The sequence below is a fragment of the Heliangelus exortis genome, chromosome 1 (genome assembly GCF_036169615.1).
Source record: "Heliangelus exortis chromosome 1, bHelExo1.hap1, whole genome shotgun sequence".
Lineage (NCBI taxonomy): Eukaryota > Metazoa > Chordata > Aves > Apodiformes > Trochilidae > Heliangelus > Heliangelus exortis.
Window position 1 is genome coordinate 107,840,498 of NC_092422.1, and position 27,619 is coordinate 107,868,116.

General features: G+C 38.4%; 1 protein-coding gene across 1 annotated transcript; it reads right to left on the reverse strand.

Moving 5' to 3' along the window:
* Positions 1–974: 974 nt before the first annotated feature.
* Positions 975–27,619, reverse strand: TMPRSS7 (transmembrane serine protease 7). The gene is made up of 17 exons (XM_071757284.1): positions 27,442–27,619; positions 26,710–26,840; positions 24,241–24,308; positions 23,022–23,215; positions 22,140–22,178; positions 18,907–19,135; positions 17,278–17,408; positions 15,325–15,437; positions 13,694–13,800; positions 10,551–10,687; positions 9,323–9,430; positions 8,601–8,711; positions 7,397–7,513; positions 5,732–5,909; positions 5,324–5,592; positions 3,250–3,386; positions 975–1,213 (listed from the first exon to the last, which is right to left on the reverse strand). Exons 1-17 carry the CDS (start codon positions 27,617–27,619, stop codon positions 1,043–1,045), a joined length of 2,418 nt encoding a protein of 805 aa, XP_071613385.1. The 3' UTR covers positions 975–1,042.

Sequence of the window (27,619 nt, forward strand, 5' to 3'; positions counted from 1 at the left end):
CTCAGGCATGCAAACTACAGCTGTAGAGAGACTTAGTTCAAATTTTTTAAAAACAGCCTGTCTCCACTACACACACAACCTGCTGATTGATATTTTGCCCCCTCCTTCATAGGAAATAAACACACAAAAGAAGCCTAGTGAAAATAAAACTTCCTTTGCAACATCTCTTCAGAATTATATCCGTTTTTTTTAAACTATACGTAGTCAGAGAACCTAATTCCACAGCAATTTAAAATACTTCTCGGGGGGTAGAAGCATCAGTTTTATTTGGGCAAGGACAAGATCACTGCAATAAAACACATCACCATACTCATCTTGCTAAGGTTGCCTTCAGATAAAGAATTCAAATTCTGAAGTGGATGAACTGTAAATATCTTGAATATGGAAAAAATTAAGGCAAGATATAAGAAAGTTAGCAGCTCCAAAGCATGCAGTTAATTAAAATGGAGGTTGGAGAAGAAGTAAAACTGTTTTTTTCCCATGCTTGCCTGCAGAGCTACTGGTCTCCACAAATGGATTTGACAGGAGGGAGCTCACTTTCTGCACTGCCTCTCCTCCCTCTCGCTCTCCCAGGTGTTCTTTCTGGAGAATGTAAAGGGAAAGCAGTGTTTGCCAGAATACTAACACTTGATTGCTACTTCACAGTCACTGCTGTCTTCAGCCATACATATCTCAGATGAAATGACTGAGTTAAGCTCTGTCTCTAGCTGGTCAATTGTTTTGAAAGCTTTCTGACAGATGGCTGCACATGAATCTCATTTCTACCTGGAAAATGAACACAGCGTGACAGAAGTTTATTACTGCACCTCCTTCTGTGTCTCCAGACATCCATCTGCACAGAATAACCACAAGATCAGTCTCTTCATCTTTCACCAAGATCTGATAAAAGGATGCTTGCTACTTTCACACCTGTGCTCCAGAATCAAATAATGAGTCAGCAGGGAGGCATGCAAAGAATTTCCACCACTGGACAATTTTACCAAATATGACTTTTAATGAAGGCATCCAGGACATGTTTTATTCCAGCAAGACAGTTTTCCAGTTACAAGGCTGAAGGTGCATATTTGTGAATCCATGGTGCAAAATTTGACACTTTTGTGTAGACACCAGGGAAATTTGGTCTTCCACATCCATAACCCCAGCTAACAATGCCAGCCAAAAACCATTTTCCATCTCTGTTTCTTTGACATGACAACGGTCCACCGGAATCACCCTAAAAAGAACATACTGAGTTTGATATCTTTACAATACAGTTTATTTAAACAAAATTTCCATAGAAGATACTTTGCCTGACTAATTCAAACAGTGGTTGTATTTTTCCACTCAGAGTTTAACAGGGTATTTTTTTCTTGAAGCAGAAGGAACTGCACAGTTGTAACAAAAATCTGGTCTTTCACAAGAGAGAGAGAAGAGTTCTCACTCCTAAAAGATTCTAATAATGATCTCACATTTTATGGACTAGTTTTATAATTCACAATTAACCTCCTAGCATCAAACTCACAGCTAACTACAAAATCTGCTACTTACCATGCATGTTAATTTATAGGCCACACCACTAAGGACTCAAATAAATAGTAAGATTTTTTTAAAAATTATATACATAAATTACCAGTTTTAATAATTGTAACTTTTCCCAAATTAAAAGAAAATAGGAAAAGGTTGGATCATTCAATCTATTTGGGTTTGGTTTTTTTTACAGTTTGGTAAGAAAAAAACCCCTAAATGTTGCCTCATGTAGATACAAGCCAGCAGGTAAAGCTGAGGGGCACACAATGTCTTTTTAATTAGGAAAGTTAAAATGAAGTCTGTTATAGACTTCAAAGTTTCATACAGCATGGTATAATTTCATAATACAGAAATATACCAGCAGACACACAGGAAGAAAAAAAAAAAGAGTCCTACTGTTTTTGGAAAACCTCATGGACCAAGCTTATACTTTCCTGTAAAATTCTGTTGTAGACACAATATTCTAAAAAAGCAAGCTAGTAGCAAATTAAACTTTGCCAAAAAAATGGATGCAATAAAGTATTTCCAAAAATCAAGGATGAGCTGGTTAAATTTAAAAGTTTTGCAAGAGAAGTGCTTTCCTTCTAGACATATACCATATTTAGAGCTGACAAACTATTTGCTTTAACTTTATAGGATTTGAGGATATGCAGGATGGCAGCAACATCAAGAGATAACCTAAGCAAAGTCACCTGCCATTTATGCAAGATTATCTTGAACTGACTCACAAAATTGTTAAAGATTTAACTTAGAAGATAATTTTTCCATCCTTGACATTTAAGACTTTGCATTTAGAGAGTCGATTTTTTCTTTAGTTCCTGGGACAAAAGAGAAGTGGAACATGAGCATTTGTCATAAAAGAGAAGTCCCACATTTTCATCAACTCTGACAACTGCCGGAAGCAGTCACACATCATTTGTATCTTGAGAAGCTATACAGGCAGTTGCAGAAACAAATTTTCCAGTTAGTGAAAATGATGCCTAATGTCAGTGGCTTGCTAATAAGCATTATACTTCCTCAGGAAGGCCTCAGATTTTGCTTGCCCTTAAAGCCCTTGTGGTCTCTCTCTCTCTGTAGACCAGTGAAATCTAAAAATCTTGAATATTCCCAGTGACCAACAAAACAAGCAAACAAATTTATGTTTTATTGTTTTAAGTTTTCATGTTATTTTAACAGTGAATTTACTACTGTTTTAGTGACAAATATATATGTTTTATATAACAGAGCATATATTTTATAAAATATAAAATGTGATATATTATATAAATGTTATGTTTATGGTATAAACCAGCTTTATTACTATTAAGTAAATTCAGAACTTCACATTTATCATCTTTCAGGATTTCCAGATCAGAAAGACTACACATTTGACAATTTATGCCTAGTTGTCTGCATCTCATCAGATAGCCCTGTAGATCCCAAAAAGAGACAAGCTGGTTTCTCAGTTTTTATTTCATCTGGGACAGTCGTGTGCCAAAAATTGCCTGACTTCAACTTGTTGTGGAACTTTTGAATTGACTGCAACTGCAGCTTTGTGAAACATCACATCATGCATCACTCGTGCACATAAAGCAGCAAAACTCTGAAAACACCCAGATGACAGATTTGCAAATAAAGAACTCTTACATTGCTCTTGTTCAGAACTAAAGTCCATGGCAAATTGGTCTGCCAGTCAATTCTTACACCTCATCATGCAACAATGAAAGACAATGTACACTACATAAAGCATACTAACATACATACTTTGCATCCATCTCTTTTCCCAGACATCAGTCCAGCACAAAACATCCTGGCTGTAATAATCCCATATGTGGAATGACATAATGTTTGGTCAATAATTTCTACCTCTGCTTTCTGAAGAACTGCTGAACCTTCATCATCTGGAAAACAGATTGAAAGCAGGAAGTTTCAAAAAATCTTAGAATTTTACTCATTTATTGAAATACAACGCAAGAAGTCTCCACAAAATACCCACAGATACTTTTTAACCTTCAGGTTATTCCAGATTCCAGACAACTAACTGCAATAGTGCAGAAAGCCTCTTAAGTATCAGGCATTTCTGTAATGTGATCTTGGTCCTTTGACCACACCAAATACAATGGCAGAATCCCAAGAGTCTGCCAACAGGCTTTATGCAAAATCTCTCGAGACGTCTTAATTTCTGTTTTTGTTTTTAAAAGGAAACAAGATTTTACAAAAGTATTTGGATCATCACAAGACAGACATGCAATTAGGGTAATATGCCTGAAGGTGAGGTATCCAAAAGTAAGATTATGAGTGAGAGTTCCAGGATGCAAATTGCTCTTTTGGCAACATAAAGAACTTGGACATATACCCAAATCTGGTCCTCTATGTCTGAAGGTTTTGGTAAAATACCTCTTTTTCTATAAGATAGAAATTTCCAGAAATACAGAAGTAAACTCATTTGTACCCTCTTTTCCATACAGCAGCTCTAATAATACCACCAGATGATCCTCTCAGAATCTATATACAACCAAAACCTCTCCAACATATTCAGATATGTGAGTGCAGGTTTAGATCATGAAACTTTATCTCAGGGTCCAATGCAGCTATAGCATCTGATGTTATAAAGCATACATAAAAAAATACTTAAAAGACTTATTGTGCAATCAAAACGTACACAGTGATGAAGGCAAAAGAGGGGAACAAGGGGAAGAAATTCCTGTGGTTTTTTGCTTTGTTTGGAGGAATCACATTTATCTTTCAAATACATGGTGTTTAAATTTCACAGACGCTAACCAGGAGGCAAAAAGAGACCACACCACATGTCCTTACCACCCTCCTCTTCTGGTAATGGTGGTTCATACCCACCATCCGTTCTCCCACAGTTGTCTATAGAGAGGTGTTATATAATATGTAATGTAATATATACGTAATGTAATGTAATATAATTCAGTGGGTGTTAATTCTGGCCCTGACCATCAAGTCAAAATGCTGGAGGACAACCACCATCTGCTGTGTGTTCCTTCCCCTCTCCCACAGCCTGCCCAGAGGGCTGCCAGCCCAGAAAGGGCAGGTGAGGCCAGGCCAGGGCAGCCTTCCAGGTGCAGGCAAAGTGCCCAGGGCTAGGCCTGTCCCAGCAGAGCCGGGCTTGGCAGAGCAATGGTGCCGTGCAGCCTGCCAAGGGAAGCCCTCACACCCACGCTTATGCTGAAAGGGCTTCAGGAAAGCAGCTATAAGAGGGAAAGAAGGTTTACGCTTTCACACAGGGGAAGAGGGAGCTCAGGACAAGGTGCTGAGGGGGATGGGCCTACCCTGGATATAGGGCAGCCGGACATTGCAGGGGTGGCCATTTTGTCAGTGTGGAGAACGCTTGTCCAAGCCACCCTCTTGAGGATGGAGCTGGGAGCCAGGGCTGGCACCGAAGGCTGCTCAGCCTGCGGGGTCTGAAGGCAGGAGGAGGGAGACCTAGCAGTTTCACCTCCCTGCAGGAAGCAGCAAAGGGTCTCTTTAGGATTGTTAATGTAGCTCCAAGAGTGACAAAGGAGAAAAACAACATCGTGTAATTTCAGAGTAAGTTTAGTTCCCTGGAAGCCTTGGCTACCAACATGAGTATGCAGGACTTCCAGACCCACAGGACTTCCAGGTCCACAGGACCAGCAGTCAGTTTTCCCGAGTATATGAAGCTGTGTGTGCAAAAACCTACTTCCACAGGACACTAAATTCAAGAGGTTATCATTTTGAGCGCACACCAGCCACGCAACCAAAGCAGGTGTCGTCCACACACCGTCACAGCTCTGAAAGCTTCTTGTTTGCCTGTGAATGAAATTATCTCAATCGAAACTATAAAACTCACCTGATTCCTGCTTTTGGCCCCAACCTGTTATCCAGCACTTGTCACCACTACGGACTTTGTGTGACAAGGGAGGGATGCAGATGGGATGGATGAAGCGTCCCATCGTGTCTGGCCAGGGATTGCTCAGCTGCAGCAGGGCGATGTCGTAGTCGTAGTTCCTGCTGTTGTAGTATTCGTGGACAACGATCCGTCTGACCGCAGACACAAACTTTGCACGGCCTTGAGTTTGCATCCCCAGGTGAGCACGCCATGCTCTGGGGTCAGCCAGCCTGGTCGGGAGAAAACAAACAAAACACCTTTTTAAAAAGAAGTCCCCTTCTCACCCAAGTGCCATTCAGACTCTGGAAGGTAAAGGCATTTGGGGATGTTGTCAGTGCTCGGGACAGAGCTAGGGGTGAGGCTGCTTACTTGTTCCCTTGAAAGCAGTGAGCTGCAGACACAAGCCATTCTTTTGATATTACTGATGCTCCACAGTAAGCAGCTCCCACAAAATGGAGGCTGACCTGCCAGGGCCATTCCCCTTCCTCAGTGCTTGTACCGCCTACAATCCGAGAGATGGAATTGCTGCTCTTGGTGCTGCCACAACCTGCAAGGAGTATTTCAGATTATAATCCATGTGCCCTGTGCCTCCCTTTAGTGAGAGTGTTAGGGCATGAAAGCATCTTGTACTTTGAAATGTATTTCCTCGCTCTGCTCCAGTCAGAATTTTCTCCGTTTCACTACTCTATTCCTGAAACAAGAAGAGACTCCATAAAAAAGGCACAAGCCTGGGAAGTACAATATTTTCTTTTCTAGCTCTGCCTCAAAAATTGTCCTGTAGATACTTTTGTATCAAAGAAGACAAAGTATCCAATGATTTAATAAGCATCAAAATGAATATATAAAAATGGACAATCCTTCATCTCTATTGGGTACTATCCAGCCTGAACTGAAAGGAGTCCATCAGGAAGACAGGGAGCCCAACATCATCAGGAGACTTATTTCTTGACAAAACTGTGGGAATGATACAAGAAAAATGTTTACATCAGCAGCCACATACATGGAGTACTATTTGAGAAACCAGGTGGTGCATGGAAATAACTGCAAGTCTGAAAATGTTGCATACTACTTAGGCATCAAGAAGTCACATCAAGAAGCACAAAAAGCTGCACACAAATTTGTAGAGCAGCAAAGAAAGACCCCTCTCTGGGACCTCGTTCACATCCTGAGTGCATGCACGTAAAGCCTCTGCTCAGGAGTTTTAGTCCCACACTGCCACTTGCAGGTGTTAATGCTTCTGGGCACTGGGCCCAGCCAAAGAGTTAAAAGTAATATTAATGTTTTGAAACACAAAAAGTGATATAGCTGATCTTTTAAGATGTTCTCCTGGATCTAAGGGAGTTGTTGGTGGATTTGACATATGTGTAGCATGCCAGAAACAGCTGAGGGCCAGACAAAATACTCAAGAATATTCAGTTTAATCTTCTTTATTGCTATTGCAGTAACAATCACCTTTTCACTTTACAGAAAACCAAAAAACAGACAAACAAACCAAAAGAAGCAGAAAAAAACCAAAAAAACCCAAACAAACAAAAAAACCCTGAAATGCTTGTACAGAGGTTACTTTAGGAAGATTTAAGATTAGAACCTAACTAAGTACTACAAAATATTGGTACCTACCCAGAAGAAGCAGAGAAGTGAAAAATCTGTGTTTTTTATCTCATTGCAGTTCAAATGGAATCTAACTCTAACAGAAGTACCTGGCACTGCTGCAGACAACAAAAATGCTGCCTTACCAGGTAAGAGTTAATCCTGCAATTAACCCTGCTTCCCTGCTCCTTAACACAGCTGTAATTAACATTACAGCTGGCTAAGGCTGCCCATAACAATAAACCCACAAGAATTTAGGAAACTCTGCAACCAGATCTGAAGTAAAGCAGTAGCTGATCACTACCCCACTATCACTGAGAGGATGCAATAAAAACTCAATACCTGCTGCTAGAGTTGAACCCACTCCAAAACAGGAAGAAACAAAAGGCTTTATTGTGCAAAAAGTTCCAAGTTCAAAAAGAGGAACATTTGAGAGGGACTTACTGCAGCTGCTTTCATCACTTCCATCAGTACAGTCCACAGTTCCATCACACTTTGCATTTTGTTTCCTTATGCAAATATTATTCCTGCACTTAAATGTTTGGTCAGTGCAAGGAATACCTGAAATTGTTGCAGGGAAGGAAGAAAAAAATACTATTGACTCAGTTTAAAACAGATTAAAGTTTCATATGTGTAGTAATAGATAGCTGTAATGGTTTAAAATAATCTCTAAACAGAAGAAAGTATTCAAGTAGAACTGCATCTGCACTAAGGCCTGCATCAAGTTGACTCAGCCTGAACAAAGATTTCCCTCTATCCTTTCCCATAGTATTACTGAACAACCATATAGAAGCAAACACTTATCTGTAGAACTTATCTTAAACTAGAAAGAGAAAACATTCAGTACTCTGGAAAGAAGCCTTCTTTTGTATTTCAGTATCAAATACAAAACGATCATAGCAAAAATAATCTTACCAATTAAGTTCAGTTAAATTGCAGCCCCAGCCTTGGCATTTTCCTGTTTCCCTGTGGCTCACAATAAATGAGGCCACTCAAACCCCATCTGTTTTTCTTGTCAACACACAGAAGTATCCTTTAACCACTTATACAGACTATCTAGTCAAGTATGTTAAAAAACATTACTTTTCTTTAAAAAAGTTATTTGTAACACTTCCCAGTTGTTCTTCCTTTCACGGTGGGTGTCTATTTATTCTAAAAAGTTAAAGAAATGGCCAACTCAAAGTTTCCATGTGCTTAATGATAAACTTAAAGTTTCCATGGAATTTTAAACACATTAACCTTATAACCCTGAGAACTGCTCCAGAGAAACTATTAATTTTATAGGGGTTCTTAATAGTTATTTTACAGATGGTAGAACAGATCCAGGAAATAATTTGCAGAGATTATGGTTTAGAGAGAGAAAATCTGGGATTCAAGCTTTAAAATCCCTAGATTCCTATCCCACACCCAGAGTACTTAATTCCTCTGACAGTATTTTGCTGAAACAGATGTTCATGAGCTCATTAAAAAGAAGCAGTTTAAAATCAATAACAGCTTGTTTATAAGCATAGCAGAAAACCAAACAGATTTATATAGCCTGAATTAGATTTAATAGTGTCTCTTGACTCTTTGAATACAGCATCCAGTATTCATCAGGCCTGGAGAGATTACACCAGAGAGGAAAAAAAGTAATTGAGAGTAGCCTTACTGTGGGTGCAGTTCTGCTCATCTTTTCCATTCTCACACTCACTTATTCCATTGCAGGCAAGCAGATTATCCTGTAGTGCGAAGCTGGAGTTACAGTTCCACTCAGGGACATCTTTAAAAACATAAGTCCAGTCAGCTATGGAAGAGTGCTTGTAATACTGACACTACACTTCTGACTGTACCTGGGTACAATTTCCATAGCTTTACTGCACTGTACAAGGATGAGTATCACTGCCAAATTATGAATGGAGAAATTAAATCACAAAAGAGTTATCCCAGCTCACACATTTCCCCAGGTGGAATAGCCCAGGTTCCACCATTTACTGTGGATGTCTATTATCATTCTTCTCCATGCACCAAAATTATCATTCTCCCATAAAAATAAAATCACTGGTCTCAAAATCGAACAGAACTGCATAATTATCAGCATTTATCACATGGTGGAAAAACTAAAAAAAAAAAAGCTATTTTTGCACATTTAACTTTTTTTCCTTTTGCTTTCCAATGCCATACCATCTTTGTTCTTAGTCTCATCCCTTGTTAATTAACTGTGAATAAAGCTCTCAGGAGACTGATAGTCTTTAACTGGAGATACAAAGGAAGGTACAAACAATATTTCCCCACCCCTAGGAAAAAATTCACCTTGTTTCAGCTGCCTTCTAAGACCTGAGAATACATTCATTGGGTTTTCCAGTTAAGATCTCTAGGTAAGTGAGTACAAACCACAAAAGAGTTCATCGCTTTCATCAAAGCAGTTGTTTATCCCATCACAGCGCTGAGTTTGCTGGATGCATAAGCCAGTAGAACACTTGAAATGTCCAGGTGGACATGCTGCAGGTAAGAAAACCCAAAACCAAACATCAAAACCAAAACTTAAAAGTGCCTTTTTCTCAAATATTGCCAGTTCATTTCAATTCACAATCACCAAGCTGTTCCAAGGAATGATAGAGTTGATCTAAATTTAATAGTCTGTATGCATTGCCAGCACTTAAATTGAGCTCAGATGTTAAAAACTTCAATTTTAAAATGAAGAAAAAATACCTCTAATGTTCCCATTCAGCAGTCACTGCAATATGTACTGCAGGCACTATGCTAGGACTGGACAAAATCAGCCAGTATTTTATGGTACAAAACAAGACAATTTAGAATGCCATTTTATTTTAAAGGACAGTCTTGCTTTCAATAACCAAAATTCACAGCACTTCACAACTTTGAGGTGACTTATGAAATACATAAATGTTTGCTTTTTAAAAAATTATGAATTTACCATTTTTTTCCATATTCCATGCATACACAATGGATATGCTCTATTGTCACAATACTCTGATGTGCCAGGTAGCTATGACTAGAAACCATTGCTTCTCTACTATTTCAACAGCATCAGTAAGATTAACATAGGGGAAAGTATCAGGAAACAGCTGTCTGCTGTAGGACTTGAAAAAAACTCACAGTGGGTAAACTGCTTTATCAGCTTTCTGAATTTTTTTTTTTTGCCTCAGATTTCTACTTGCACACAGAATATTTAAACTGATGGAAGCACTAGAATAAGCAGTTGGTTATTAGGCATTCTGCATTCACTACTTGGAAGTCTTTGTAGCAATAGAAACACTGCAAACAAAAACTTGGGGATGGGAACAAACAGAAACAGCAGACTTCAATTAACTGCACTGTGGCCATATACACACAGAAAGCTTTGAGAGAGCAGACTGAGTGTGTACAGGAAACCAGAGCACAGTGCACATGCCCACAAAACCTTAACTGCACATGCTTTATGAGCTAGAAGAGGCTCTTTGTTTACGAGTCACCTTAGTAAACTGAGAAAAGAAAATAAGCAAAAACTCAACAAAGAATTTCCTGCATAAATCTAATTAAGTCCTACTGGACCTGAAAAATGCTGCTTCACAGTTTTGAAATGGAAAGATGAGAAGTGAAAATGATAAATCCATCTTACGCTGGTTGATGTTGTAGCTGCCATACTCCACCAGAAGTGGCCTCTCTGAGACCTCTGAACTGCACTGAAGTTCAATGTTGGCAGTGGAACTTGCAACATGGAAGACTGTTTGATGATCAACATAATAACCGCAGTACCTAAAAGCATTCAGTGGAGTTCCAGAGAAGCCTTGACATCAAAATTGCCTTACACACAATTTAAATGTCAACATCACTGAAATTAAGCAGTACAGTCAGCTGCCATACTTTAATTAAGTGCCAAAATCTGAAGCAGTATTCTAATGCCTCAAAATGCAGGTCCCAGCTCTCCATGATCACACACATGTAAGTTTTACCAGAAAGCCCAGAGGAATGGAGGTGCCACGAAGAAATTTATTAAGAAAAACATGGCACCATTTCTGATATCTGTTTTCAGAAGATCTGGGGTTTTGGGAAGACTTAATTAAATTTGGTGGGAGAGGAGATGTCAGCACGTTGGAGAGCACATTTACTGCTCTGATCTTAAGGACCTCCCCTCATACAATGAATAGTATACAAAGACACTGAGATAAAATTTGTCCAACTGCTTTGGAAGTGGAAGGGAATAGATTTAGGCAAACTAAAAACATTTCTAAGTAGCCACCCAGCCTTCACCCACCATTAACATTCTGAAATTTTTACCCTTGAAAGGTACCTCTTTAAATAACTAATCTAGATGAAAAAAAAAAATCCCTTAGGTACACATCTACTTTAAGTAGCCATTTTGGCAAAGAGCTTCCTTGGACTTCTGCCTGGATGCCACTTAACTTAGAGAAATTTAAATGCTCCCTGATGCCAGCATTTACTCCATTGATTTCTAATATGTTTCTATTGATCTTTTCATCAAAGATGCCAAAGATGTTGCAACTGGCATTTAGATGTTATTCTAGCTAAGAAAAACAAACAAACAAACCCCAAGAGACAAACCTAAAAAAAACCCTCTTTAGCAGAGAAAAGTTTCTGGATCAGGCTTTAAAAACTGGAGACAGTTTTAAACGTAGTAAACCACTGGACATTGACATGTTATGTTGTTCTACAAGTAGTAACAAGGATCCTCTCCTCTGTTCCACTCAAAGGCCCCAGAAATGAAGCACTTATGAGAAAAACATCTGGCTTTAACACTCTTGTGAAGAAAAGTAGTTATCAGTTTAAGCAGCTTTAAGAGCAGAGGCAGCTGTATTGATTGTTGGCACACTTGACACACACACTGGCTGAACAGCAATGCAACATCACAATCTGAAGTTAAAATTAACTCAAAGAACACAAAAACAGATTACATATTACCATATGTAACTCTGTGCCGCTGCTGCAAAGAGAAAATAGTTAAGGAAATCCTGCCCCATATGTTGAAGCAGAGAGCAGGATACCTTTTCAAGAGATTATTAGATACATACATCTAGCAGCAGGGACAATAGGATGTTGTGCCAATAGCTTTAACAAAATGAAACACTAACGATCTCTTTGTTCACATAAACCTCTCACAAGCTGCTCATTGAGACTTGCTGATATTCCTGCCTATGAGAATTCTGGCAGAAACAATTCATCATCTGTAACTCTTCTGAGTAGGCAGAGGAACTGTCATATGTTCACTGGAAGCAAGACAAGAGAGAACTACATAGTTGAGTTCAGTGTTTCTGGCTAGATGAAGTTGCCCCTAAAGGTTTGAGGGAATCCACACCATCTTCATAGTAGCAGCCTTTGTTTTACCATGATCAGTCTCCTGAAGATTCTTAACCCTTTTTACCTAAGACAGCAGAATATGTATGATATAATCTGCTACTGCAGAAAGCTGAAAAGTTGGGGTCCCACACCATTTCATTAAACAATAAAACTTGGGGGTGGGGAGGTGGAGGAATCAAATCATAATGTTTCATGCTTTAAAGCTCTTTTTTTTTTTCATGGAAAATGAGCACAGAACAGAATATCACAGAGGTTCAAAAGCCTTTTTAGTGAAAAAAAACCCACTTTAAAAGGACAGCTTGTCTTGGTCTACTTATAATATCAGCAACTTGAAACAGAAATCAAGAGCATTTGATTCTCTGAAATATGTAATTGGTAGGTTTAATTAACAGCTGCTCTTTCATATAAAGAATCCTTAGAATATGAAACCATCATTTTTTTTTCCCCTCCAGATTTTGCCCTTACTTGATTCCTATTGCAGCTATCCCTAATATCTCAAATATTTCCAACTGTGCCATAAAAAGAACACAGGAGAAAACTCACAAACACATCAAATGTTGTCTTTTTTGACTGGTGCTTTTATGTGTCCATCTACCCTGGCACCACAATTTTAGGAGCTTCAGATAAACTGACTTTTCTCTATGTAGGTACAATAGGGTATCAAAGAATAGAGTTTTTTCTCTGCTCTATAATTCTTTCAGTCACACTCTTACAAGCCTGACTGACTTCTCTTAGTTTCAGCAGTAAGCTTAGAAATTCAGTTTCAAGTTTGATCTTATGAAATTTCCCTTTGAAAAAAGTTTAAAAAAATTTTTTTAAACTCCAATATCCTAAACATTGCCTCATCAAACAGTCATTGAAAGATTGCTTAAAAAATTGAGGGGGAAAAAGGTTGGACAATATGCATGGGAAAGCAACTGTATTTTAATAAAAAAGAACAATAGCAATATTTTAATTAAAAACACTAATGAAATACAGTGGTACCTTGGGAGTCAATCTGTGAGGTTTCTCTTTCCAATGACTGTTATGTGGAAGCAGTTACATTTCTGTTTCAAATAATCTCATTGTAATAGCTTTCACTGAGAAATTACTTAGGTTTGGTGTCCTCGTGAGCAATTAAAGAATTAATTTATACTTTAAATAATTTTAACAGACCTTGTTCAGTGATTCCAGAATACACAGAATTATTTTAGGGTCCACAGGACATCCACCTGATTCTTCCCATTTCTTTCTCTCCAGAGAGTACCAAAGGCTCTTATTTTCATCTTTCTGGTATTTTCCAATAGCAAACTTTGCAAATATACAGTTACATCATCAGCCAAAGTGGAAGAACGGTAAGAGACACCAGGGAAATATTCCTGTGGAAACTCTCTGAGGGAGGTGCAATAGTGATGGGCAGGTTTATTTTGATAATGTGAGTTTAATAACTCCTGCAGGAGTACTTACATGCGTTCATTAATTTTCCACCATCCTCGCTCACAGCCTTTAATATTCTTCTCACTGATGGTATAGTTATGAAACTTCAAAGCTATACCAAGGCTCTTCTGTGGAGTCTGTTGTGAGCAAGAAAGACAGTGAAAGCAGTTTTACTTTTGTGGACCTAGTACACAGAAATTTTTAGACTTATCAGCAAATAGGGTGCTTGGCAATGCCACTCTCAGGGAGCTGTGCTGACTTTGCCTGCTCAACAGCTACCACTTGAGACACCTGCCAGATATTCAGTAGTGAGTAAAAGCAAAGGCTGGCAAAGCCTCCACACAGCTGCAGGCTTTCTCCCCCTCTAGCCAACATGCCTTTCATCTTCAAAAGGCCAGGGGCCATGGAAAGCAGCTTTTGTATCAAGATCAGGGCACTCAAACACATTCAGATTTACTTGTGTAGGGACACACAACCCCAGCAGACTCTTAGTTAAGATACTGCACTGACTACCTGTGACACCTGCTACCAAAATATTGTAGTCTTCTCCTCAGCCAAGCATTCTTTGTCATTTTACATACAATTTACACTGTGATTTTTAAGCCTGGTGGGATCTCATGAGGGTTCCTAATTAATTAGAATTCCCTTTATCAAAAGGAACAGAATCTTTTTGCATGTCAAGGCAATGTTGCTTCAAAACCAGAGGTGGGTTCAGTTCTAAAACCCAGAAATGGATCCTCGTCTCTTACAAAAAACATTAATTGGAAAATGGGGGAAGTTTGAGCATTGAACTGCTGGGAAATGAAACTCTTTTGAGAAATTAGTCTTGGGGGCTGCCCACATTAAGTGAGAAACTGTAGTGAGGAAGAAGCTGCAGATCATGGCCAGATGGACTTCATTCAGATTTGTGTTATTCAGTGGAGCAGCCACTAGCTCAATCAGACATGAATAGCATAAACAGAAAGATGGGTCAAGAGTGGGCTGCACCATACCCCCTGCCATATTTTTCAGAGAGGAAAATAATAAAGGGCAAATGACAAGTCAAAGATCATGTTTCAGCAGCATCAATAGGGAAACGCTAATGTCATCAGACAAATCATGAGAAAACTGTTTACTTTAAATAAATGTAAAACTTTTGATCGTATGCTTTCTAGGAAGTGCCTGAAAAAAATGCAGAAAAATTTACAAGAGAAAGAGCCTGTGGAATTACATAGGTAGGGCAAACCATCTTAGAAGACAAAAATTCAGTTTATTTAGCATAGCAAAATAGACTAGGCTGGATAAGTTTTTCGTGTATACTTTTTTTTTTTTTTTTTTTTTTTCAAATTTTTGGGTGTAGGAAGAGGGAAACAAAAACCAGTGAAGTTTTATGTTCTCTGCCATGAAGTAATTCTGCAGGCTAAAAGTCAAAACTTCACCCTTATAATAGGACAGCTTGGGAGCTATGTTTTCTTTCCTAAGAATAAGTGACACAAAATCAAAACAAAACAAAATCCAAAACCAAGCAATAGCACAGCCAACTATTTAGCTATGTCATATCTATTGGCTGCCACATCTGTAAGGATGCAGGGTCCTCCCTATGAAGTTGTTTCTGCCATGCTTACAGGCTTTGTGTGCCCCAAACATGTACAGTGGCTATGGGAAAGAGAGATTCACATCACCTGGAAGTTCCATGCACAAAGACATTTTGGAGGATAATAGCTTGGATAATAGGGACTTGTGATTCTCCCTTCATAGCCAATTGTCTCTCTTGTCTCAATTGCTCTTCCACACCCTAGGAAGAAAAAAATGAATGAAAAATTGGTAAATATTAACACACATCCACCAAAGCTACTCAGTGAGTTAAGCATCCAGATTTACCAGTATTCCACTGCAAAACAAAGCAATTTAGGAGTTACATTTATCTGTTTTCCTGATCCACCCTTCTTAATGATGCAGACAGAAAATGGATGTAAAAATGTAGATATGCTTGCTGGGCTCTGTAGGACCAAGAGAAAACATTGTGAAATTTATACTACTTGTTTCACTGAAATCAGTCCTGTAAAGAAGTATCAGTGAACAGTGTTGCACGCCAATACACCCACACTGCAGTAGTACATAATAATCTCTAGTCTTAAAATGAAGCCAGGAATAGGAAAAAACCAACAATATGCCAACCTAATCAGCCTCCTAAAAGCCAAACTCTCTTTATGACTGCTCAACACATTTAAAGAAGTCACTAAAAACAAAACATACACACAAAACCAACAAAGAAAACCCAGCCCTGAATTTAAACCAACCAACCAAACCCAGCAGCTCTGAAATTAAAGTTACTTATGATGCAGAAACCATCATGTACTTCTCTGATGGTATTTAAATGCTTAATTACCCTCATCATAGAAAGATTTTGGCTGAAAAAGACATTTAAGATCATAAAGTCCAATCCATAACCTGGAACACTACAAAGTGCACCACTAAACCATGCCCCTCTGCACCAGGTCTAGTGACTCCACTACTTCCCTGGGCAGCCCCTTCCAGTGCCTGATGACCTTTTTGGTGAATAAATTTTTCCTAATAGCCAATCTAAGCCTCCCGTGGCACAACACGAGGCCATTTCCTCTTGTTCTATTACTTGTAATTTGGGAGGAGAGACCAACCTTGTCACTATGACCTCCTTTCAGGTAGTTGTAGAGAGAAATAAAGGTCTCCCCTCAGCCTCCTTTTCTCCAGACTGAACAACCCCAGGCCCCTCAGATACTCCTCATAAGACTTGTTTTCAAGGCCCTTCACCATCTTTGTTGCCCTTCTTTGAACACACTTCAGCAGGTCAAGGTCTTTCTGGTTCTGGGAGAGCCAAAGCAGAGCAGGGTATGCGAGGTGAGGCCCCAACAGTGATGAGTACAGGGAGACAATCATTGCCCTAGTCTTGCTGGCCACATTATTCCTGACATCAGCCAGGATTCTGTAGACCTTCTTGGCCACGTGGGCACGTTGCTGGCTCATGGAAAAGATGAAGCATCTTTCTGAGCAGCTTGCAATAGACTGAATTAGATTTTACTCCTCGTGCTATTTGTGTGCTGCTCCTTGTGCTATTTTTGATGATGATCAAATCACATCTTAAAAGGAAAAAAAATTTTTGCTTTAAAGAAAAAAAGAAAAAGATGGACTTGACGCCCAAGCATAATTTACTCCTTTGAGTCAATGAGAAGAGAGAAATCAATACAAAATGCTAAGTTACTGACATTTTATTTTTTGAAAACAGTTTTGAGTGCTGAACATCTACCACCTATAATAACATCATCAAGTCCCAAACCAAGCCAGAGGCCAGAGCAGTGCTACACCCGGAATAACAACTCCATCTACTGGTACATTGCAGCCCTGACCAACCCAGTTCAGCCAGTGCAGGCTTCAGCCTTCTACCTTTGTATTTCACTTCGGTACAGATAAACTGGACATATAAAATTACTCAAGGGGAAGGCAGACAATCAGTAATGCAGATGAAGGAGAGAGACAGGCATGTAGAAAATCAGAAATTAAGATACAGGAGTCATTTATCCACAGTCTGGAACACGATAGCCACTTTGGGATCTTACACAGAAATACTAAACTTATTTCAAAACACAGAACAAACCTACTTTCTTGTGTAATAACCTCAAAATATCCATGGAATTCCTTCTGTTCCTTTATTTGTGCTGCCTTAAACATTACCAGCATGAGATTATTTGTGGACACAAGTGACACCAATGAATCAGCTGGTTCACAAGCTCTGTGGGAGAAGAAAGGAGAGGACATAGGTAAGCAACTCATAAAAACAAATAAAGAAACAAACAAAAACCAAAATAAAACCCCAACACATCACCCTTATTCTGTGCAGAAATTTGCTACTGGTGCAGAGCTTACATCCTTCAAAGCCTAGTAAAAAAATCCATGCCTCTTAAGCACAAAATTATCTGTTACAAGGCTAGTTAGGAACCAAATATTGAAAAGTCAATTCTTATAAAAGAAAGAAATTACAAATATGAAGAAAAAGAAGGGTCCTCTCTAGAAGATAATACTGACTTTGAGCCTTCATTCCAAGCAGAAATAAATGAAAACAATAGTAAAGAAAGGCTTAGAGAAAGAGAAAAATTATTTTATTAGGCTAACAGATTTTGCTGGTAACTGGGGAGTGGGAAAGACAAGTGAGTTGTTATTCTTCAAGTCAGAAATTAAGAACCTGAGCCAATCAAATCGTATCATTAAAAAAATAAATGTTACATTAAAAAATAAATATTACTTTCCATATGTATCACCAAATAGACATCCTCAGTCCTCTACAGAGACCAGCAAGTAAATACCATCTGTTATTTTATAGACAAGTCAGTGACTGATTCAGATCAGTGGAGGAGAAGCTCTCAGAGAGGGTTGAAAAGCCAGTGCTCTCTTTTGAGGCTTATACACACATTGCCAGGCCAGAGAAAAGGATTTCAAGAGTCAAAACACTGAGGTCTTAGTCTACATGATGGAGGTGCTGTCTTGCCTTTGAGGTCTAACAGAGCCCCATGGAATTAGTTACCAGTAGTTTCAAACAAAAAAATCTTCAAACATGCACACTGGATAAAAAAAACAAACTAAACAAAAAAAACTAACCAAACAAAAAAACAAAACAAAACCCCCAACAAAACAAACAAACAAAAAAAAAATCAAACAAGCAAAAGAAAAATAATAAAGAAAAATAGGTCTACATCCCTCAACCCATCACAGCTTCAACTAGATTTTAATAACCCTCTAAACTACTCAAACAGAGCAGCTAAAGAAAAAGCTCTGAAGTTGTAAGTGACTGCAAGTTTCTAAATAGTTAGTTTTAGAACTTCAGTGCTCTTATGAAGAGTGCTAGTCTTAATATAGAAGAAAAATTTGCTTAGAGGAGGAAATTTTTTACATTTTAGTCTAGTTAGCATGTTTCCTGATAGAAAGAGAAAATTCCTCCCAGTACTGTCTGAACTTCTTGTAGGTTCTGTACCCAGGTGAAGATGCACTCTTGTAGAAGAACAAAGAATTTGAAAAACATTTTACTGTATTATTTATCAACTTATCAGCAAATCAAATTCTCCATTTGTGTAAGGAAAAAACCTGGTGTTACACCAGGTGTAACACACGAGGATCAGAAAATTTTTGACAAAACAAAACTAGAACTGTAAAAAATGCAGATAAAAATTCATTAGGAAAAAAAAATAGGCAACCAAACAACTGTCAATGAATTGTCAGTGAAAACATATACTCACTGGTAGAGTATCTTATGCTTGATTGGCATCAGAGAGTCATAAACTGTTAGAGAGTCAGTGATGCAGTTATCTGCTTCAATCTGAAGGGATACTACTGAGAGGCGGATGAGATGGCCCACCAGTGCTGTCAGCTTCAGATAGCAAATTGTTCCTTCTGAGGTGGCACGGATATTCAGAGGAAAGTGCTCATGGAGGTGATCAGCATACAGATCATACATACAATCTGTTCCTGTGGAAAGACATTTTCAGCACTAGGGACTCAATCTCTGAAACTGTTAAATCCGGAAGACATTATAAAAAAGACATTATAAGGAAGGTAAGGCCTAAAAATTCTTTTAAACCAAAGCATCATATGATAGCATATCCAGATCTGAAAACAAAGTCATCTGTGCCACTCACTGTCTGCATCTTAGTTACACTCTTGTGGTCAAAGAAAAATCTATTTATAAAACCACAGAGCATGGCAAACTGTGCTGTACATAAGGCCTTGCATTGTATTTACTCTAAAGCATTGCTAGTTTGTACAACAGATATTTTCAGTTAACAAAGCTCTGTGGAGCCCCCAGACAAAAAATTATTTAAGTAGTTGTTACTGGGAAAGACATAAACAAACTGCTCACCCCTACAGATACTGCAATATTTATTATAAATAAAATAAAAACAAAAAATCCAATTACATATCTGCACAACATTTTATTAAAAAGAAAAAAGAAAAAGTAGTGTCATAATTTATATAAGAATAATTTAAAAATTACCCTACTCATATCCAATTTTCCAATTAAGCTGAAACAATTGTTACTTTCAAGTCAATTATTTTGAGGTCTTTATTTCAATTCAATACTGCAGCTCACAGTCAGGGGCTTTTTTGTTTGGTCATATCTAAAACTCTTAACATGGCTCTTTGAAGGGTGAGAAAGAGGAAAAATGCAAATTAGGGAGAATAAGATCCAAAGTAAATATTTCCATAGATTTCTGCTTATTAAAAAGAGAAGTCTCTGAAATAGTTCCTGTCATGGAACACCAATTAGAGCACTGTGAAAGTTCACTATCAGTTGATGACTCAAATAAAATGTTGGCCATTTAACCAGCAGTTAATCAAGACAGGAAGCAGCAGGCTTTGTCTGAGTTCCAATTTACAGTCTTGAAACAAATGTTATGAGTGTTTATGAACAATCTGTAAGGGTCACATACCGTTCAACTGAATTACAGTTATAACTATTTAAAGCTTCGGTTGAGCCATTGTTCTTCCTTCTTCCTTGTTCTTATCTCTTCCCAATAACATGCTTTTTAAATAGCTACTTGTGCTTATTTATTCGGCCTTAACAAAGCCATCTGTCTTCATAATCTTTAGAATTATGTGACTACTATTATTTTTACTGTGTGGTTAATAATGTGACAAGCTCACTGCTGGTATGGAGTATGGTGCAGAGAATTCAGAGCTAGCTCTGGAACTACAAGCAATGCAAGCAAACCAGCTTAAAACCAAAGCTGGGTATACACTTTACCCAGACAAACCCTGCACAGCCAGGTACCATAGTGATGCAAAGCACCCTCATCAGCTGAATCTCTACAAGTCCCTACTCCAACCATTCTTCAATAAATCTGCACCTCAGTGTTGTGCCTGAACTAATAACCAGGTGCATAACTTCATGCCAAAGTAACACCATCTCTCTTAAAATACAACCAGGCAATACCCCTCCTTTGCATGGTCCTCAGCACCATGTTCTATAGTCCTCAGCAGACACGCATAAGGGAGCCCAACAAATGAAACTGCACCTTTATAAGACTTTCTCAACTCCTGTGGCAACCCATATTAGTGTTTCCCTGCAGCTTCCCTTCATGCCAGCACCATGCTTCTCATAGATACCAGCTGCCACCTGTGGCTGACTGCACTGTTTAAGTCTTTGAAATCCAGAAAGATCTGGAACATGGAAGGTCATCCTTCTCCCTTTGTGCAAACAATAACCAAAGTCCTAAAAAAGCCTTAGCATCAATATTTGTGTCGTGCTCTTCTCCTTATTTTCTTCTCTGTCAGGGACTGCACTCTGGAATAAATTGAAACACAACATCTGTGCTAATTCCTCTGTGCCCTGGAACACTGAACTGGCAGATGAAATTGCTGTGCAAGTAAGCAACAATGCACAAAATCCTTTGATGTAATTAGAATGTATGTCAGGATACACGACAAAGGCCAATATTATTATACTTTGCAGTTTAAGCCAGGACAGGTTTTAAGCAAATGTGTGTGGTATTTGAGAAATTATGGGCTGTTATCAACCTAAGCAGTGCAGAGTATGTCCCAGAGTCTGACCACAAGTCTACTTGTAGATCCCAGAACTGGGAGACCCCGACTTGCACTGACAAGTATGCAAGCTTAACCCTTGCAAGACAACTGAAATGCTAATCACAGAAGTGTAACAAGTTAATGTCTCAGAAAATTCACACTCAGAAATTCACACTCGAAAATCCATTAAACCCTAAAAAAAACCTGACATGGTGCAACTTCAGAAATTGAAGCCCTGTGACAAGCAGCAAGGAAGGCCATCACATCCCGAGGTGATTGATGGCAGCTGGCCCAGCAGAAGCTTCTCAGGTGTCTGTATCAAAGGTGATAAGAATTCTATTGCTTAGCCTAGTAGCACATTTTTTCTAGACACCTCCTCCACACACTAGTGAATGTAAATGTGCTGCACTTTTAAACCACTAGTGAAGTCTCTGCACACTGTCAAAGAACCCTACTGGGAGGCTTACAACATGAAGCCAAGCAGTTATAGAGGTGTCTCCTATGACCCTGGAAAAACTGAACTGCTTAAATAAATACCTGTTTTGGAATTCTTTCAAAATAAAAATTCATGGGAGAAAAGGGAGTAAGAGAGGATAAAAGGCAAAAGCATTGTTATTTTCAGTGTAAAAGCCAATAAATAGACTTAAATCCAGTACTGTCCAGACCAGAAAAGCTTAATCTCTACAATACAATGAACAGCAAATTGCAACTAAGTTTATTTCCTACCATTCCACCAGGTACATTAAAAAATTTACTGGCTATCTTAAAGGCAAACAGTCTCTGTATTTGTTTCATGCCAGACTCTTATACCAGACTCTAATAGTCAGAATGTAATTGCCAAGGCTTTTAAATTCTTACGAAGCTGTTTCTTTGAGTCTAAGACATGTACTGATAAGGCTTTGCTCTCTACCTCTCTTTTGCCATGGAGCTACCAAAAATATTGACTTACCTGTTCCTGTTGTTAACCAATAATCTGACCGAAGACCTGCTGCATAGAAAGAGAGTTGTGTGAGTCTTCTCATTTGCCTGACATGCAGAGTTCAGGGTTTAATTTAGTCACACTTCAATCCTGACCCTAAACACACAGGATAAAACTATTATCTCAATGAGGGAAGCTGCCAAAGCCCCTTTCATTTCTTCAAATTCTGCAAGCAGCTTAAAGAGTCAAATTCAACTGAAGGACTGAGACAGGGATACCCAGGAGGTTATTTTCTCACTCCTGGCCACAAAGTCTTTCTCAGCTTTCATCTGGACAGAGTAATTTGAAGCTTGTTCTGTCCTTTGTTCATGGACCTGAAAACCACACATTCTGTAGCTAATTACATTAAAATTACATACTTAAATATCACATTGTTAATTTTTTCCCCAGATGGGGATGGCACAATTGTTCAATGAACAGGCAGCTTTATAATCCATTTTTAAATCTTTAATAAAAGGGTGATAAAAATCTCATTTTCAGTGGAAGGTCTAAAGTTGTATCTATGTGGAAACTTTACCCCTTCATCTTTTTATACCCTTAAAATCAAACATACTGATTCAAATTTGAGCTGCTGACAGGGTGTCAGGCTTAGGTCCTTAATACAAACACAAGCACTCCAAGTTCAGGAGTTCTGTTATTGGTGTTTACAAGGACACTTTGTAACTTGTTTTTTACCTCAAATCTGGTTTATGACTTTCCTTTTCCTCCCCCTTTCTTGTTTTCCCTATAATAATTTTATTATTAGGAGCTAAAAATGATGAATAAAGATTTTTGTTTCTTTATTAGAATTTGGTACTCCAAGAGAAAAGTGTTTGCTTAATGAAGTGTTTCTTCAGGAGTATGGGGATGTACCACTTAGCACTATGGAGTCCATGTCAACTGCAAGGCCCTGGAGAGTTCCCACCGATGTCCGGTTGATGATACTTGTTTGGATGGAATCCTTTAAAATGGCAGCCACACAATCCTCACACAGTGCTTGGCCTTTTGCCTGTGGTACCACAAATACGATCCAGAAATGAATAAGAAGGCCTCCATTGTTGTTGTTACTGAAATAAAAAGGTCCTACAGATTATCATCATGCTGAACGTTTTCTGAAGAGCAGACTCTTAACACAAATACAAATTTAGAAGTGGATGGCTCATTTCCATCTTGCCTTATAATTTTGACAAGCTGAATGTATTTTTTATCTTAAAAAAAAAAAAAAAAAAAAAAAAAAAAAAAAAAAAAGCAAGCCTAAAATACACTCTTCATATCCGTTTGGGGATCTTCACTTGGCTGATAGAAGGTTCCTGAATTTTGAGATCTATGGAAATCACAATATCTACCTAAATTAAAGCTGGATTATCTCCTAAAGATTAAATCTGAAGTAAGAGAATTATCATGTCTAGCAATGCAGAGTTGCATCTCATCCTGTACTGTGCAATGCACGATGTAAGAAACTATTTCTAGAGTATAGAATATATGGTCACCTCCATAGAATATATGGTTTACCTCCTAGAGGGAGAAAGACCTATAGATCAAAGGTACCCCCAAAACCTCCCATTTCTGAAACAAATCTGTAGTTGGTTCAAAAGGACTGAAATAATTAATCCTCTGGCATTAAATACATACATATATTAGAGTAAGTGTTCTTACTTACAGTAATATAATTACAATATAGAGAATTTCCCTTTCTTCTGTCAGTAGAAAATATATTTATAATAACAACATTACTTATACACTACATGCAACTCAGAGCTCAACTCTCAACTCTCTGTTATTGATTAAAAGCATGTTTCAGTGTTTAAACTTGGGTGTGACGTACCAGTCAAAGTACCATCAAATCTCTTTAGGAACACTGTTTTTGTTTATCTTAGATTATGCTCCTAGCAGACAAGGAACTGCTTATATAACTTTAGTTCACCCTTACTTTTGTGATATGTATTGGTATAGATTATAAATGTATTTTGCTATCAGTACAAGTACATAGCAAAGAAATTAAATCCTAAGCACCAAACCCAGTCTTTGCTTACAGGCTCATCACATTATATACTGGCCAACAGAAATGCAATTACATCAACCACAGTTTTACCTCACTTCTGAAACTGTGGACTGCTTATAAAATTTGGAGAAAGAAGACGTTGTGTAGACCAAGTTCATCTGAAAGAGAAAGTATTAAGATTTAGCATTTCTGAAAATCAGCCATAGTAAGCAATATTATATTCCTCGACTTCCTTAGGAAAATCCTCTTTTCCACCAAGAATATCCAATATGCACATATTTCCAGATGTACAGCAGAGCAAACATGAACAGACCAGCTCTTTGATGCACCCATAACAAGCCAAACATTCCCAGGAAGCATCAAAACCTGCCCATGGGCAGCTGACATGTTCTGCAATGCTTTTTCCAAAAGTTTTGAAAAAGGTGCATTTTTTTCATAAGCAAAAGAAGGGAAAGATGCTAACTCATGCTAAACGTTAGAGCCAGTCTTCAGGAAATGAGCATGTGCTCATAACATTCTGTGTTATGGGGTGCAGTTAACAGCATACATCAGAGATTTTTCCAGAGAATCACAGAAAGACTGAGAATGGAAGGGGCCTCTAGAGAGCATAGAATCAAACCACTCTGGTCAAACCAGGGTTGGATACAACATGTTGCTCAGGGCTGTGTCCAGTTTAATATCTCTAAGAACAGAGACCCCACAGCCTTTCTGGACAGCTACTCCTTTGATTACTTTCATGGTTAAACAGTTTTTTCTAATGTTTATGTGGAATACCTTACTTTTTGATTCAGTTTGTGTACATTTTCTTCACTAACAGCTTAGTATTAGTGTATTTCTTTCCAATACACATATGTGAAGGAGGAAAATCTCTGCCCATTTCATGCTGTGGGACTGCCTTTGGGGAAAGCAAGTCCCTGATTCTGCCAGTTCTTTGATGTCTGAGATAATACCACTGTGAAAATAACCTTCTTTCCTCTTGTTCTGAGAGTCACAATTCTAAAGCCACAAGGTGGCAGGTACCTCAAGCTGTTCAGAGCCCATCCTTCTGCTTAATGGTTAAAATTAATGCCCAAGGGATTATAACATATTATTTTTGGAGATAAAGCTCTAAAAATTAATACTGGGAACTAACTTTTAGTGTTTGATTTGGGAAGCATGAACAATTATTTGAAGGGCCTAAATAAAATGGGTGGAGCTCAGTCTTTGTCCAGATTAGGGTACAAGCAATTTTATATGTTACTGTTATTAGAAATGGGTGAAGGAGCCTATCTTGAAAGGTTATACCACTATCACTCTGGGAGTCTCCAAGCCACAAACAAAAGGGTTTCAAGGGGAAAAACAAACAAACCCCCATATCCCCACTAATAATTTTAGTCACTGGCCATGTCACCACAAAGCACAGTTTCATCAACGCAAAATCCATTGGTGAGTTCAGGCAAAGTTTACACCCCCAAAATTAATGCCAAGTAACATTCAAGTAGGAGGCTGTGACACTGGCAGCTCACAATTGCTGTCTGTCACCTCTCTCCACTGTGCACAGCAATGGCAGGATGCTCAGGGACAAGGGCAAGACACAAGGGCTCCCAGCAGGTGAGAGCTGCTCCATGCAGAGCAGAGGAAGGATGTGTCCTCTGCTGGCTCCCTGTAACTCCTGCCTGAAAACACTTCAGTTGTAAACATGCAGGACTAGGGAAATAAGAGTCTCTGCTTTCAAGTCTTTTGTAATCCAGTTTTTAGAGGGTGGGGACAAGGGCGGGGGCAGCTGAAAAACAGGAACATGAGCTCAGAGTATAAAATCACAAAAACTCAGCAACTGTTAAAAGATACCTTGGTTATATCTGAATTTTGTTTGCTTCTTTAGCAGTTTTCATACTATTGCTTGAATTCTTAAGTGGACAGTGCTGCGTTTCCTGGCATTAACATCTTTTTCCTCTCTATACCAGAGTTACATTCCTTTTTAACCAAGATTCCCACCCTTCTCTTTCCAGAGAAGCCTTAACTGCCTGGAATGAGTGCTATTTCTGGTCTAACTGACACAAGGTGTTTGGGAAGGATAATGGTCTTTAAAATACCTAGCATCAGAAGGAAAAGAAAACATAAATATGTTTGAGAGCTCTAGGGTAATTGCAGATGCTCTTAAGCAGAAGACTGGCAGCAGATATCAATTTAAATGCAAAAGACTTCATCAGTTTGATGTCCCAAAAGTAGCAGGGAAGTTTTGAAGGGCTTTTGTAGAGTTCTATTCATAGATGGCTATTTGTAGGAAGAAATAGGTAATTTTTAGTAAATGCAAAAATCAAACAGACCTTTTCAAAATTCAGTTTGTGGTTAACAAGCTGAAATCAGGCAGTTCTTCCATACCTTCAGCAAGCTATTTTTTGTACATAGTCTTCAATAGTGGAAAAAATAAAGGAGGAAAAAAAAAATGGAGAGGAGGTGGGGAAATGGAGGGCAGAGAAAAAAACAGCACACCACAGCAGACTCCATGGCACCTGGAAGCTGCACATCCTTTTTTACAGCTCTGCTCTTTTTGCTAGCCAAGCAGCCCACTCATCTTACCACATGCTGAACATTCTGAGCCACAGAGAGGAATTCTTTTGACTCCTTCTGCCTATATTCTGGGAGAAACTCTATGTTGGCAACACGAAACAGTCCAACAAAATACAATGCATCCTTGTTTTCTGCCTGAACTGCAAGAAATACAGAAGACAGCCAACATTTTTTAATAAAATGAGATTATTTTTTTCTGATTAAATCCTTGACAAAATTAATCTATTCAGCTTTATCACCATACCAATGAACCAGCATAATGAAGCCAATAGCAACATCCAGATTCTGGAGCATCCCTAAGGAATCTTGGGTAGTATTAACATAAGGGACCTAAAGAGAACATAGCTTTTACTCCCCTTAAATTTCTTTTAATCTGTTCTGCCTAAGAGGCAAAGGACTTACTTGACCTTCAGCAAGACAAGAAACACAGTGAGAGTAAAATTTCTGAGGAATCAAGCTCATGGGGACTGTCGGGTCTGTGTAATTACCTAGCACATAAAACATGTTTTGCATAACACAAAAAAAATTAAATCACACTTCTTAAAGCCTACAGATATACCTGTTCTTATGATTACTTGTTAAGTCTTAACAAAACCACTCAAGTGTCTTTCAAGCCCCATTTAAATAAGTTCCATGTTTATTTTAGAAACAGTCCTCAGGACAAGGGAGGTCCTTAACTCAACTGAAAGTGCTATTTGGGATAGTGATGCATGAAACTGGCAGGAGTTTTCAGCAACTCACCAATGAAGAGCCACAGTAATGTCCAGGTTACAACTCCTAAAATGAATAGAATGAGGGTAAAGAGAATTATTTTGTTCTGAAAATTCCACAGCAACTTATCTTTTCTGTTCAGTTTCAATTTGCCATGTTTTTTCCTTGCCAGAATCCTCTTTGCCAACTTATCTTCTGCAGCTACCAT